Source organism: Cervus elaphus, chromosome 18 (assembly GCF_910594005.1).
Source record: "Cervus elaphus chromosome 18, mCerEla1.1, whole genome shotgun sequence".
Lineage (NCBI taxonomy): Eukaryota > Metazoa > Chordata > Mammalia > Artiodactyla > Cervidae > Cervus > Cervus elaphus.
In genome coordinates, this window is record NC_057832.1 from 78,622,450 (window position 1) to 78,634,882 (window position 12,433).

Sequence of the window (12,433 nt, forward strand, 5' to 3'; positions counted from 1 at the left end):
GATCCTCAACATTGCTAATTATTAGAAATGCAAACCAAACCCACAATGAAGCATCACCTCAAAAGGGTCTGAATGGCTATTATCAAAAACTCTACAAATAACAAATGTCAGAGAGGATGTGGACTAAAGGGAACCTTTCTTCCTACGTTGTTGGCAGGAATGTAAATTGGTATAAACACTATGGAAAACAGTATGGAGGTTTTCTCAAAAACTAAAAATAGAACTGACGTGACGCAGCAATCTCACTATTTGGAAAAAAATGAAACCATTAATTTGAAAAGGTACACACACCCCAATATTCACAGAAGCATTATTTACAATAGCTAAGACATGGAAGCAACTCAAGTCCCATCAACAGATGACAGGATTAAGAAGATGTGGTATATACAAAATGGAATATTACTTAGCTATAAGAAAAGAATGAAATACTGGCACTTGCAACAATGTGGATGAACCTATAAAGAATTATGCCTAGTGAAGCAAGTCAGACAAATACTATACAATATCACTTATATGTGGAATCTAAAAAATAAATACCAATGAATATATACACAAAGCAGAAACAGGCTCACAGACGCAGAAAACAAACTTGAGGTTACTAAAAGGGAGAGGGACAAATTAGGGATATGAAATTAACAAATACAAACTACTGTTTATAAAGTAGATAAGAAACAAGGATTCACTGTATGGCATAGGGAATTATACCCACTATCTTATAATAACCTATAATGGACTATAATCTGTAAAAATACAGAATCACTATGTTGTACACTTGAAACTAACATAGTATTATAAAGCAACTATATTTCAACAAAAAACTTAATTCTTCTGGAGACATCAGAAATACACTAGACTAGCAATTTCTGCATTGTGGGGTATGGAATCTTAGAAAATAACTTGGGAAAGAGTTGCCAAAGTACCTTTTCTGGAAACAGGTTTCCTGCACTCACCCACATTCACGCCTCCATCTCTTGGTCGGTCCAGTGGGTCCTCCTCCTCTTCTCATTGCAGACCTCAGGGCGGAGCTGTGTGCCACAGAAGGCGTTGTCTTTCCCACCAGGGTTTTTCTTTTCTTGGCTAACTGGGAAATGGTCCTAGTATTTATGCCATCTAAGCGTAGAGGTCTTCTCTTGATCCTGTATTTTAATCTTCCCTGTCTCTGGAATTCTTTAAGTCGTCTTTGAAAGCTATGGAATCTTTGGGCTGGGATAGATGAAACAATAATTAGGGCTTCCTTGTTAAAAAACAAAAGGGAGGCAGGTGAAAAATTTATAAATTTTGGTGGGAAAAATATGACATTAGAAGCTTTTAACAAAGATGATTAGCAGTTCAAAGAAATTGCCAAAACTAACCTGATGCCTTCTATATTTTATTATCTTCAAGCCTTATTTCTACCTATAAATGAAACATTATATTTTTCCAATATTAAGTATTTATTTCTTTATATGTACAAAAATATTTTACCAGGAGTATGCAGTCTCACAGATTGAACATTTCAGTAAATTTCATTTTGGACAACATTAATATGTGAAAAGAAAAATTTACAGGGACAGTGGCTGAGAAGTCAATACTTAATTGTACTGCAGGTAAATTTTATTTATACAAGGACAGCAATAATGTTTCTTTTGTACAGGTACTAGTAATACAATTACTTGGAAAGCAGTAGCAATTAATTTTGTTTTTAAACTTTTTCACCTTTAGCAGCTTGTTCAGCTTTAATTTTTTGGTTGTTAACAAGTATTTTGCCCTCCATTAAAAAAAAAAAAAAACTCTTCTACCATCATTTCACAGACCAGAGGTTAAAAAGAGCATGCATATGTGTTCAAAATAAAAATATACCAAAATGAAATGGGGGAGGGGGAAACACCCAAAGTCTTCACATCAACTTTTCATCATGGGCTCTTAATAGAGCTAACATAACATGTGGAAATTATACTAGGTGCTGAACCCTAGTGTTCATTCTTCTAGCAAAATCCAAGATAACATTTTCTTAAAAATCAACGTTACTGAAGAAACAGGAGTCAGCAGTTCTTTTTTAAAGAGAACACAAAGCCAAAAGAAGTATTTACCTTGTATTTCAGTTACAGATGGAGATCAGCTATTCCTCCAATCAAGTTCCACTAAAAAGACTAAGGCATTTCTCAGTTAGACCATGTTTATCAGAACAATGTATGTTCTGCAAAGTCTGCAAAGTAAGGTTACTCACATCACTGCCTGCCTCTATTTAAGAATAAGACGAGAACCACATATTTTAATTGGTAATGACTTACGGTTTAGTGTTGGTAATAATATATATAGCAGAGTTTCTCTCTTCCTCCAAGCTCCCAGGCCTCCTTGACTGATATGAAGGTTAAGTTTCAGGCATGGTCTGTCATATTTGTATGTTTCTACCCCTGGCTTGCTGTGACTGAAGTGCAATAAAGATATTTATCCCTGACTTCTAAAATAAGACCTTTTGGCTTTTGCTCTGTGTTAGTACTTGTTCACTGGGACTCAAGACAGATTTACAAGCATTAAGTCATTTAATCTGCCAAGTTATAAGTGGCATTTACATCATCTGTAGATGTGTTCATTCAATTTGTGCTGTAGATTAGAAAACAATTAAAGCTGGTAGGGGAAAAAAAAGAATTGTTGCTTCTGGCCAGCTTTGGTGTATGGAGGCAAGTCAGATTTCTCATAGCACTGCAGTATCAGCCAGTGGCCCTGAAGCGGGTAGAGAACAAAACTAAAAAAAAAAAATGCAGTCCAGTTGGATTCGAGGTCCCCCAACTGGAGGTAATTGAATATGTTTCCCCTTTTAAAGAAACAAACGCCTTTTAAACTTAATACTACGGGTTAAACAATAGGGCTGCGGTGATAAATTTCAGGCAGAAGAATAAGGTAAGCAGCTTTAAGGGGCAAAGATCAGAGTGTCTTCAAATGTAATAGAGTACTGGATTGCTTACTTAAATTTTGTTTGACTTGTGAGTGGTCTGGTTGGTGAGGTGGAGGATTTCCTAAAGGTCTGGCCTTAGAAAAGGATTCTGAACTCAAAACCTCCTGACCAAGGCCACTAAGAGACCGACCGGAACACAACCTCTTTCAGGCTGGACAAACATCCTCAGAGCTGTTTTAAAACTGAAGGCAGAATCTCTAAATAGTGTGCACCTATCACTACGTTACCTCCAAGAGAGGTACACTTTAAAAGAACTAAAAAATAAGCAAACTCAGGGCAAATGAATATATATAATAAACAGATAAAGTAGCTTAATAAGGATTTTCCAATTTACCATTTACCTCATCAGAGTTATAAATTACTTCTTGTAATTTAAGGTGAAGACAAATATTAAGTTAGCCTTATTTAACAAGTGTATTATTAAAAGGGAGATGTAAAGTTTATCAATGGTCATATGGTCAGGAGTCATAATTAGGATCTCAGCCAGTAGAAGTGCACCAGCTCTATTTTTATCAAAAGAGAGACTATTTTAAAGAATGCAGTGCAGTGGTACTGCAGAAGTAGTGCAAATCACGCTTTTAAAGTCTTACTTTAGAAATGAGATAGCATCATTCCTTCACTTTCTAGTGTTTAAGGACTCATTTTTGATTCTGTGTACTAAGTCATTCCAGAAACAAAATAATATGATAAATTATGGAAAATATTAAAAATAAAACTTCAAGCTAGCAAAAATGCAGTTAAAAATAATCTTACCTTAAGAAAATTATAGAATTGTTATCTTCTTCAGACATATAATGTATATGTAAAAACTGAGATGATGAATTACTCAATTGTATTCTTAAAAGTTTGTGAATATTAACTTGTACTATATACAATAATCCTATTATTTAAAATACTGAATTTCTCCCAAGAACTCCAAATCCATTACAGATATTATTACATGAATTCTCACAACAAATCCAAGAGAAGGGCAGGTACTATAATCGCTAAGCCTGAACCATATCTCAAATTCATTTGAAGGGTTAAATAAGTATTTCCCAAGAGGTTTCCATCCACGACTCTGTCCTTTTCCCTAAGGAAATTAAGTTAGAATACCTTTCTGAGCTTAATTCCAAATATATTTTTCAGAAAGGGGATTAGTATCTGCCTCAAAGTAAAACCAGAGCCTCTGAAAACTATGTGAAAAGTTTCATAATGTCTAAGAATTTGGAAATAATTAAAAATGTAAGAGCGTTAGTTATAATTACATAGTGAACTAAATTTTAGTATTATTATTATCCATATATCTTGGGAGAATTTTACATATTATACACATAGCTGTATATATATATATATATATATATATATTATATATATGATGACTCAAACATTTAAAAAATGACCTGCTAGCTATATACAGAAAAGTTCAGGATTGCTTTTTCCATATGTAGTATAAAGACTCATCACTATAAAATTATTGGCTCCCTAGCCTGTGGTTTCTGGAAAATGGGGTGTTGTTTCAGAAGTCATAAAAGTACAGTGTTAAGTAGACCAATTTTCAAAACTTTATGTTTAATATTTACCAGTTTAAAATAATTTTACCTAACTCCATGGCTATCCATCTGAAAAATCAACGCCAATCACTGGATTGTGACACTTGTTGTTATCCATAAAAATAAGTACAAATTTAAATGACTCTTTAAAACAAAGATCATCTTCTATGGTCACTGGGATATTACGGTCAAAGCAGCTAGTACCTGGCCATAGTCTATAATGCTACACTAACATATTTTATTGCTAATTTGCATTCTTTTTCTAAATTTGTGTTAATATCCAATTTGCTCTTTTAAAGAAAACTTGTCCTTATAAGCTATTATATTAAATTTACTAGATTCTAGAATCTAGGGATCAGGCTACTATTGCTGTACTGGGTTTATGATATGATTTCTACCTTAGAAAACTATGTTCAGCAGTTGTATGGTAAAAGTAAACAAAGTCCTGATGTATTGGATAGTATTTTATTTGACACTATCCAAATATCAAACAGAAATGGAAACTGCATAATCAAGGCTTGGTTATAATAAAAGGAAAAATTCTACTTGAGTGCATCACATATATTACACTAGTTACAGTTAAATGACTTATCCAGGGACATCAACTCTATGGATATGGGATATTTGTATATTTAAAAATATATATAATATTTAGCTGTATATAAATAATCATGCCCTGAATGCTGAATGTGGATACTCACCTGTCCACAAGGAATCCTCAGGTGCATAAGTATGTTGGCACACTGTTTCCCAAAAGCATATGCACGTATATTTTTAACGATTACCAACTGTTCAACATCACCTTATTTTTTCTTCAGTAAAACTAGTTATCTTAGACCTTCCCTACAGAAGTTCACATTCCCTTGATCACAACTATACTCTCATTGCTATAGGAGAATTCTGGGACCTCTGGGACTTCTTGCCCCAGCAGAGCTCTGCTGGTTTCTACAGAACCAGATGGGACTTCAGTTTGAAGTTCAATGACTCTTTATTGGGATAGATGAACTTTGCTATAAACTGATTCTTTTCAGCTCTGGCATCTAGATGGAAATTAAATCAACTGCACTGTTCCATTTTATATTAGGAGGAATCTCATGTGTATAAACTAGTTAGTCATGAATACCATTTATAATAGAAATAACTCTTTTAAGTGTAGACTGTTTTCTAAATAATGTGCACTTTATACCATGTGATAAGGCCTAAAATATGTCTGATGTAAAAACCATCTCTGTTGTGTCGATGGGTAAAATATCCTGTGGATAGACTTCTTGAGCTGCTCCAGTGATCCCCAAGAGGCTGCAAGCAGCTGCTCCAGTGATCCCCAAGAGGCTGCAGGCAGCAGCTCCAGTGATCCCCTAGAGGCTGCAGGTAGCGGCCCCAGTGATCCCCAAGAGGCTGCAGGCAGCAGCCCCAGTGATCCCCAAGAAGAGGCTGCAGGCAGCAGCCCCAGTGATCCCCAAGAGGCTGCAGGTAGCAGCATGAAGGCACACTACAGAAGACACCATACTTCCTGAGAGTGTGAAAATAAAATTTCTCTTAAAATTTATAGCATGTTAAGATGCTAAGTCATGGGACATCATCTCGACACTGTGCTTTGATTCATCTTTGAGAAGCCAAGACTTTGATGTAAATGTATGTGGTTTAAAAGTTACCAAAGTTACTAAAAGGTATGATCCATTTTGCTACCAATTTCCTATTCTGGGACAAGGAACCTCCATACAGCTACTTGGGTGTTTGGTTTCATTGTGAAGAAGAACAGTGTGCCTGTTGCTTATCACCATGTATTTTCTCTTCCCTCCGAGTCCTTCGGGCTAGCATTCCATGTGACAGCTTCGCTGAGGTGAAAACAAATTTCAGCAGCCAGGGGTCTGTGCCTACCAGCAGACAAAGATGATCACCAAAGTTTAAGCACCTAACCCGTTAAGTGTGAATACTGTTTATGTGAAAAGCTAGCAGCAGTATAAAATATGGCTAACTTAGTTTAACAATAATCTGCATCTCTGAATATACTTTAGAAGAATTTATACCATCAAAGAATCCTAAAGGAAGATATTAACTGAGATGAATTTTGGAAATTTGCATATGTTAACGTATCTAAAGAAGGAAAAGTGTTTTCCTAATCAAAAAGTTTACTTCCTAAACAAAAAGTACATTTCCTAACAAATGTAAAAAAATATATAAAACATTATTTAATACATATTATATAATACATACACTGTACATATTATATAATATATATAGTCTACTGAGATAAAACATTTGACGATTTTTTACAGATTTCATAAATTGTTCAGTGGATTTGGTTCACAACACAACAAACTGAAAAAATACCCTAATGATCACATCACACTTCAGAAAGCAAACTGATTGTTCACATAAACCCCCAACTGCAAACTTAAGAGGCATTTTTCAGCATCACAGAAATTTTCAGAGGCATGATACATTTGCTGATCATATCCTAATAGAAAACTGTATAAAGCAATAGGTACACTTTCATCAGTTTTTACAACAGATCAGCTTTCAGAGTCATTCTGCTGTAAGGTTTGCAGGATAAGGCACTCTCTTGGCCGGCATGGCCTTGCTTGCTGTGTACATGTTAACGAAGCATCAGCCCATCACTGCAACAAATGAGAGTGCAAGGTATTGCTCGTCATTTTTTCACAAGAGAGAGCATGAAGGGAAAAAACTAGTATAGCTGCATAAATTAGAACGGATAGCCATACAACTCTGAAATAACGAAGCTTATGTTGCACTGAGCAGACTTCCGATGTCAGATTTGGATGGTAGCAGGCTAGCTGTAGCACTGACATGAAAATTCTGCTTCTGTAAGAAATTGAATATATTAGGAAAGAAGGCCAATAAACCATTATTTTTTCCTAATAAGAGTAGCTGACCCTTCACTAAATACTGAACTAAATGGCAGCTTTACAAAACTATTTCAAGTATTCATTATCACAGTGAAAATGTAGACCAATGTTAGAGTGAATGATTTGAAAATTCCTTGGATGAAAAAGGCAAGGGTACTAAATCAAAACATATACAAAATGCTTCAACGCATTTCTTTATGTGATATGAATAGAAAGATTATCCATAAAAAGTTAGAAAAATTAAGATAAATCATATATTAGTACACCTTCTCAACCACATTTTATATAAAAATTCAGAATAGTGTACTGGTATTTCAATCTACACAATAAAAATGCCTGGACTTGGCAGATATCTTCTATCTGTGCATGTATTTTCTCAGTAGAAGGTTTGTGAGTTGCAGTCACTTTTTGGAAGTTTTATTTGAATCGTGAGCCTTACTGAATCATCAGTAAACCCAGCTGATTGGGACCCACTGTGGCTCCATTCTTAGTTTCTCTATGGCAGTCTGCAGTTTCTCAAAGGCTTTGTCTAGATTGTCATTGACGATGATGAGATCAAAATAGTGGTTGTAGGCTCTTTGAATCCGTGCACTTTCATCCACTGTTTTCTTCAAGTCAGAGTCCTGTCAAAGAGTTTCAACAGGAAAAGTTTATACAATGTATACTTGCTCACAATCAAAGTGAAATAAGAAGTAACTAGGATGGATATTTGTTTTGAGTGTGATATCAATCCTCAAAATCTAATCTACATAGAGTGTTAAAAAATATATTACCATCTGTTCATATCCAGTCATTCCAGCTGCATTCATGTTTGCGTTTATGAGTATTCTGTGTCTTCTGTTTCACTGATACTAAGATAAGATTCCTAATTAAAAGACTTTTGACAATAATCTTAGGGTGAAATCCAAAGTAATAAGGAATTATCGTAGGTCTTTAGCCTCCAGGTAGCGCTAGTGGTAAAGAACCTGCCTGCCAGTGTAGGAGATGCAAGAGACGCAGGTTTGATCCCTGTGTTGGGAAGATCTCCTGGAGGAGGGCATGACAACCCACCCCAGTATTCATGCTTGGAGAATCCCATGGAGAGAGAAGCCTGGTGGGCTATGGGCCATAGGGACGCAAAGAGCAGGACATGACTAAAGCAGCTTAGCACAGCACAGCCCGACTGCATCATCCTTCTCAAAATGTTTTTACCTTATGGAGTCTGTAAGTCATGGAACCCAAATTTCAGTGGCTGTTAAGCTTCAAGCCAAATTTACTGCCTTTTTCTAAGAAAGAGAATCTTAGAAGAATAGTTTGAAGACTACATGCTCCCCACCCCCAACAACAACACACACACACACACACTTTAATTTGTTATATATTTCATTATTGTTTATGTTTCATAAAATACTTTAGTCATTCTGGAATATTTAGGGAGAATAAGTAAAGAATGGGTTTTGTCATGAGCAAGTAAAGCTTTTCATTGTGTTTTGAAATTTCACAATACTTCTACAGGTTCTCCAAATATTAAGTTCCTATTAAAATGTCTGTTTCATAATCTGTGGATATAACAGTGAATAAGACAGAATGGGTTCCTACCATTTAGTGGAGGAGACAAATAAGAGGGCAAATAAACAAAAACTTGCAAGTTGTAGTAAGTACTGTGAAAGAAACCAACCAGGAACAAAGAATTTTAAGAGACCTACCTTAGAGAGACATAGTGACTCTACATATGAATAAATGACATTTAACCTACCTAAATGACATTTAAATTGAGAACTATAGTGGAGCAAAGAGCATTCCAGGCACAGGAAACAGCAATGTAAAATCCAAGGGGGAAAAGGATACTGAAAGATACTAAAAGACCACAAGATGGATGGAGGACAAGGGAGGATGGGATAATAAGTTGAGATAGCACAGGCTAGGTCTTGGAAAACCTAGATGTGATGGAAAGACATCTCTGGATTATGATGGAGGCAGAGAAAACGGAAATGACAGCAGAATAGACAGATATTTTGGTGATAAAATTATCAGGTTTAGCTGATGGGCTGAATATGGAATGTGAGGAATATGAATGAATCAAAAATAGTTCAAGTTTCTAGCTTGAATAAATGAATAGTTGCAGAAGATGCAGAGTTGGGTGGGTGGGAGTGGGGAAAATATGATTTTGGGTGGGGGGTAAATAAAACATTCTACTTTGTACATGCTAAGTTTAAGGTGTCTATGAGACATCCAGGTGCAGCTGTAATGTTAAGTAAGTGAATGCTAGTGTAAATTGGAGCTCAGGTCTGGGTTATCTATACATAAACTAGGAACATCAGCCTAATAATGGTATATAAGTTAATGGATTTGGTGAAAACACCTACAGGAAAGTAAAATAGTGAAGTGGGTTCTCAAGTAAGCCTGAGGGATATTAGTACTTATATTTTAGTTAATATTTTCACTGAGATCTCTAAATCAGTTTGAAACAACTAAAGTATCTTTGGGTTTCCCTGGTGGCTCATATGGTAAAGAATCTGTCTGCAATGCAGGAGTTTGACACCTGGGTTGGGAAGATTCCCCTGGAGAAAGGAATGGCAACCCACTCCAGTATTCTTGCCTGGAGAATACCATGACCAGAGGAGCCTTTTGTTGTAGATGTGTAAACAGGCCAACTTATAAACAAATCTTACCTAGTATAGTCATTAGCAATCTGTCCTGTTAAAACACAAATCAATTCTATTTGACAATAATAATCCTGTAACAATTATCTAGTATACCATATAGATGGAAGAATAAAAACCTCTCTCTCTGTATGGCTACAGAATGATCTCCAGAATATATTAGTAAGTGAAAAAGACAGGCAGACTACTGTATGTAATAAGCTACCTTTAATGTAAGAAATGGGGGCAGAAGGATACACACACACTATTTATATTAAAAATTGTGAAAATAACCACCTATGTAGGTGGGAGATTGGAGTAGAGAGGACAGGAAAAGCTAAATTGTGTTTGATTTAAAGATTTATTCTGCAACTATGAAAATGCATAGAATTATATGACAAAATTAAATTCAAATAAAAAATAGTAATACCTAAAACTTAAAAGCAAAACAGATATGTGCTTCAAGTTGATGGCTTAAACACAATTTTAGTGACTTTAAAATAATATTCAAAGGATATATCATAAGTACAATTTTTTTAAAAGTTTTAAGTCTGAAACTTAAAACTTCTCAATAATCACACTGTACTGAAGGAGTCTTTTGGGCCTAGAAAAGAAAACAACAGTCTCAAAGGTCCCTTGCTGAATCATCTAACTTCGGAGAAAACAAAGTATAACTTTAGTTCCACCCTGATGCTCCAGGCCGGTTGCATCTATCTGGGACTTATCACCACCCGCTGTCCGGAAACCTACCACCCCCTACACCTGCCCAGAAGACTTATCACCCCCTGCCCAACTACAAATGTCATCTCAACAAAAGAATACTCAAAATATCCCGCCTGACTGACGTTTCCCTTATCACTTCCACAAACCTCCCTATAAGTATGAAGCCTCCCTGATCCCTTTCGGCGCTCAGCCTGGTCGTTAGGCCAACTGTCGCCCCTCCTTGCCTGAATAAAGGTAACCTACTTCTGTTGAGGTCGTCTGTCCTTTTCTGCCTCGCCGGAACTGTACCTTACAATTACTCAGGAATTACATATATAGTATGTGCTTATTTTATATATGTAAAGTCTGAAATTATGTTAATGCTATTAGGAATGAAGACTTTCAGCATAGGAGGAAAAAAGATGATTAAAAAAAGTCAAAGAAGTTAAGTAAAAATGTAAAATCTGAGTTGGAACTATCAAATTGAACTAATGATGTCTATTTTCCAAAAGGGGGAAATATGTTTCCTTTACCTGGTCACTGAGAAGACCCTGAAACAATGACCAGCTAAGTTGAATGCACACCTCTAGCATCCATAGGAGGTCTAAATACTATTTCCCACTAAAAGGAACCAGGGCTTTTGGAAGGCTGGTTCCAGATCTGGGCCAAGAAGTGTGTAAGGATAACCTGGAGCAGCTTGTTGTACCAGGAAGCAAAGAATCATTGAAGGTTTTTGGGGTTGTATTAGAAAGACTCAGAAAATAAGAGGAATAGGCTCCTCCTAACTGAAGATGAGACAATTTACACATCAAAGAGTAATAACTGACTTAAACACAGACATAGGGAGTATTTCAAGTGACTTTAAAATACACTGATTTGATTTGACTGAAATACTTAGTGGGAAAAACCCTAAAGATAAAGGAGACAGTTCACAGGAATCATATCTGGTAGCATTTGCACACTTATATTCAGACTGTTGTGTACTGTTGAGATAAAGCAAATGAGCAATTATGTGCTACTCTTAACATTCCCAGTATTTCTGAGAACTGGGATACTCTGCACAGGAGAATGGAGTTACCATATAAAAGAGGTTACATAAAACCCTGTAAGCCTGAATTTGATTGGGAAGTGTCAGTATAAATTCATGATACTGTTTCCTTCATACATACAAACAGAAAAGCATATATCCAAATGAGCTCTGTCTACCTAAAAGGTGCATAAAGCTAGAAACAATGATCACTCTTGGGACAATGTGCATCTTTAATATTATAGTCCTAAAATAAAATACCATTTACTCTAAAAGGAACCAGAGCTTTTTGGACAAATAGCTGACTCCTGGCTTGGAACAGAAAATGTACAAGATGAGCCTGGAACATCTGTCTTCCAGCAGGGAAGCTATATGAGACCATTAGGCTCATGAAATAGATCTCAAGGGCTAACTTAAATAAGCCCCTGTTGGTCAAAGATGGGGCAATTTGAACATCAGTAAGAATAATAACTGCAATAGAGTAAAATATATCAAGTTTAAATCCATGTGCTTGTGGATTTAAAAACTAAAAAAACACAAACCTTATTTGGTCACCTGTGGAGCCTGTTATGGGACAAACCCATTATTCCAAAAACTGAAGTATCAAGTACATTTTCTACTTTTCTGTAAATACTCTACTTCAGAGTAATCAACTAGTTGATGAAGAAAAGTCATTACTTAGAAGAATTCTAGTTTATAAATGTAGAACGAATGACAAACTTGGAATACTACCACTTCACATCACAGTT

The 12,433-nt window shown here is 35.7% G+C and overlaps 1 protein-coding gene across 8 annotated transcripts in view; it reads right to left on the minus strand.

The window, feature by feature from the left end:
- Positions 1-1,419: 1,419 nt before the first annotated feature.
- PALS2 (protein associated with LIN7 2, MAGUK p55 family member) overlaps positions 1,420-12,433 on the minus strand; it is a 127,874-nt gene continuing 116,860 nt past the window's right edge. For all 8 annotated transcript variants that reach the window (XM_043871777.1, XM_043871776.1, XM_043871775.1 and 5 more), the window contains one exon: positions 1,420-7,957. In XM_043871777.1, the coding sequence (XP_043727712.1) occupies positions 7,781-7,957 (177 nt within the window). In that variant the 3' untranslated portion in view covers positions 1,420-7,780. The remainder of the gene's footprint in view (positions 7,958-12,433) is intronic.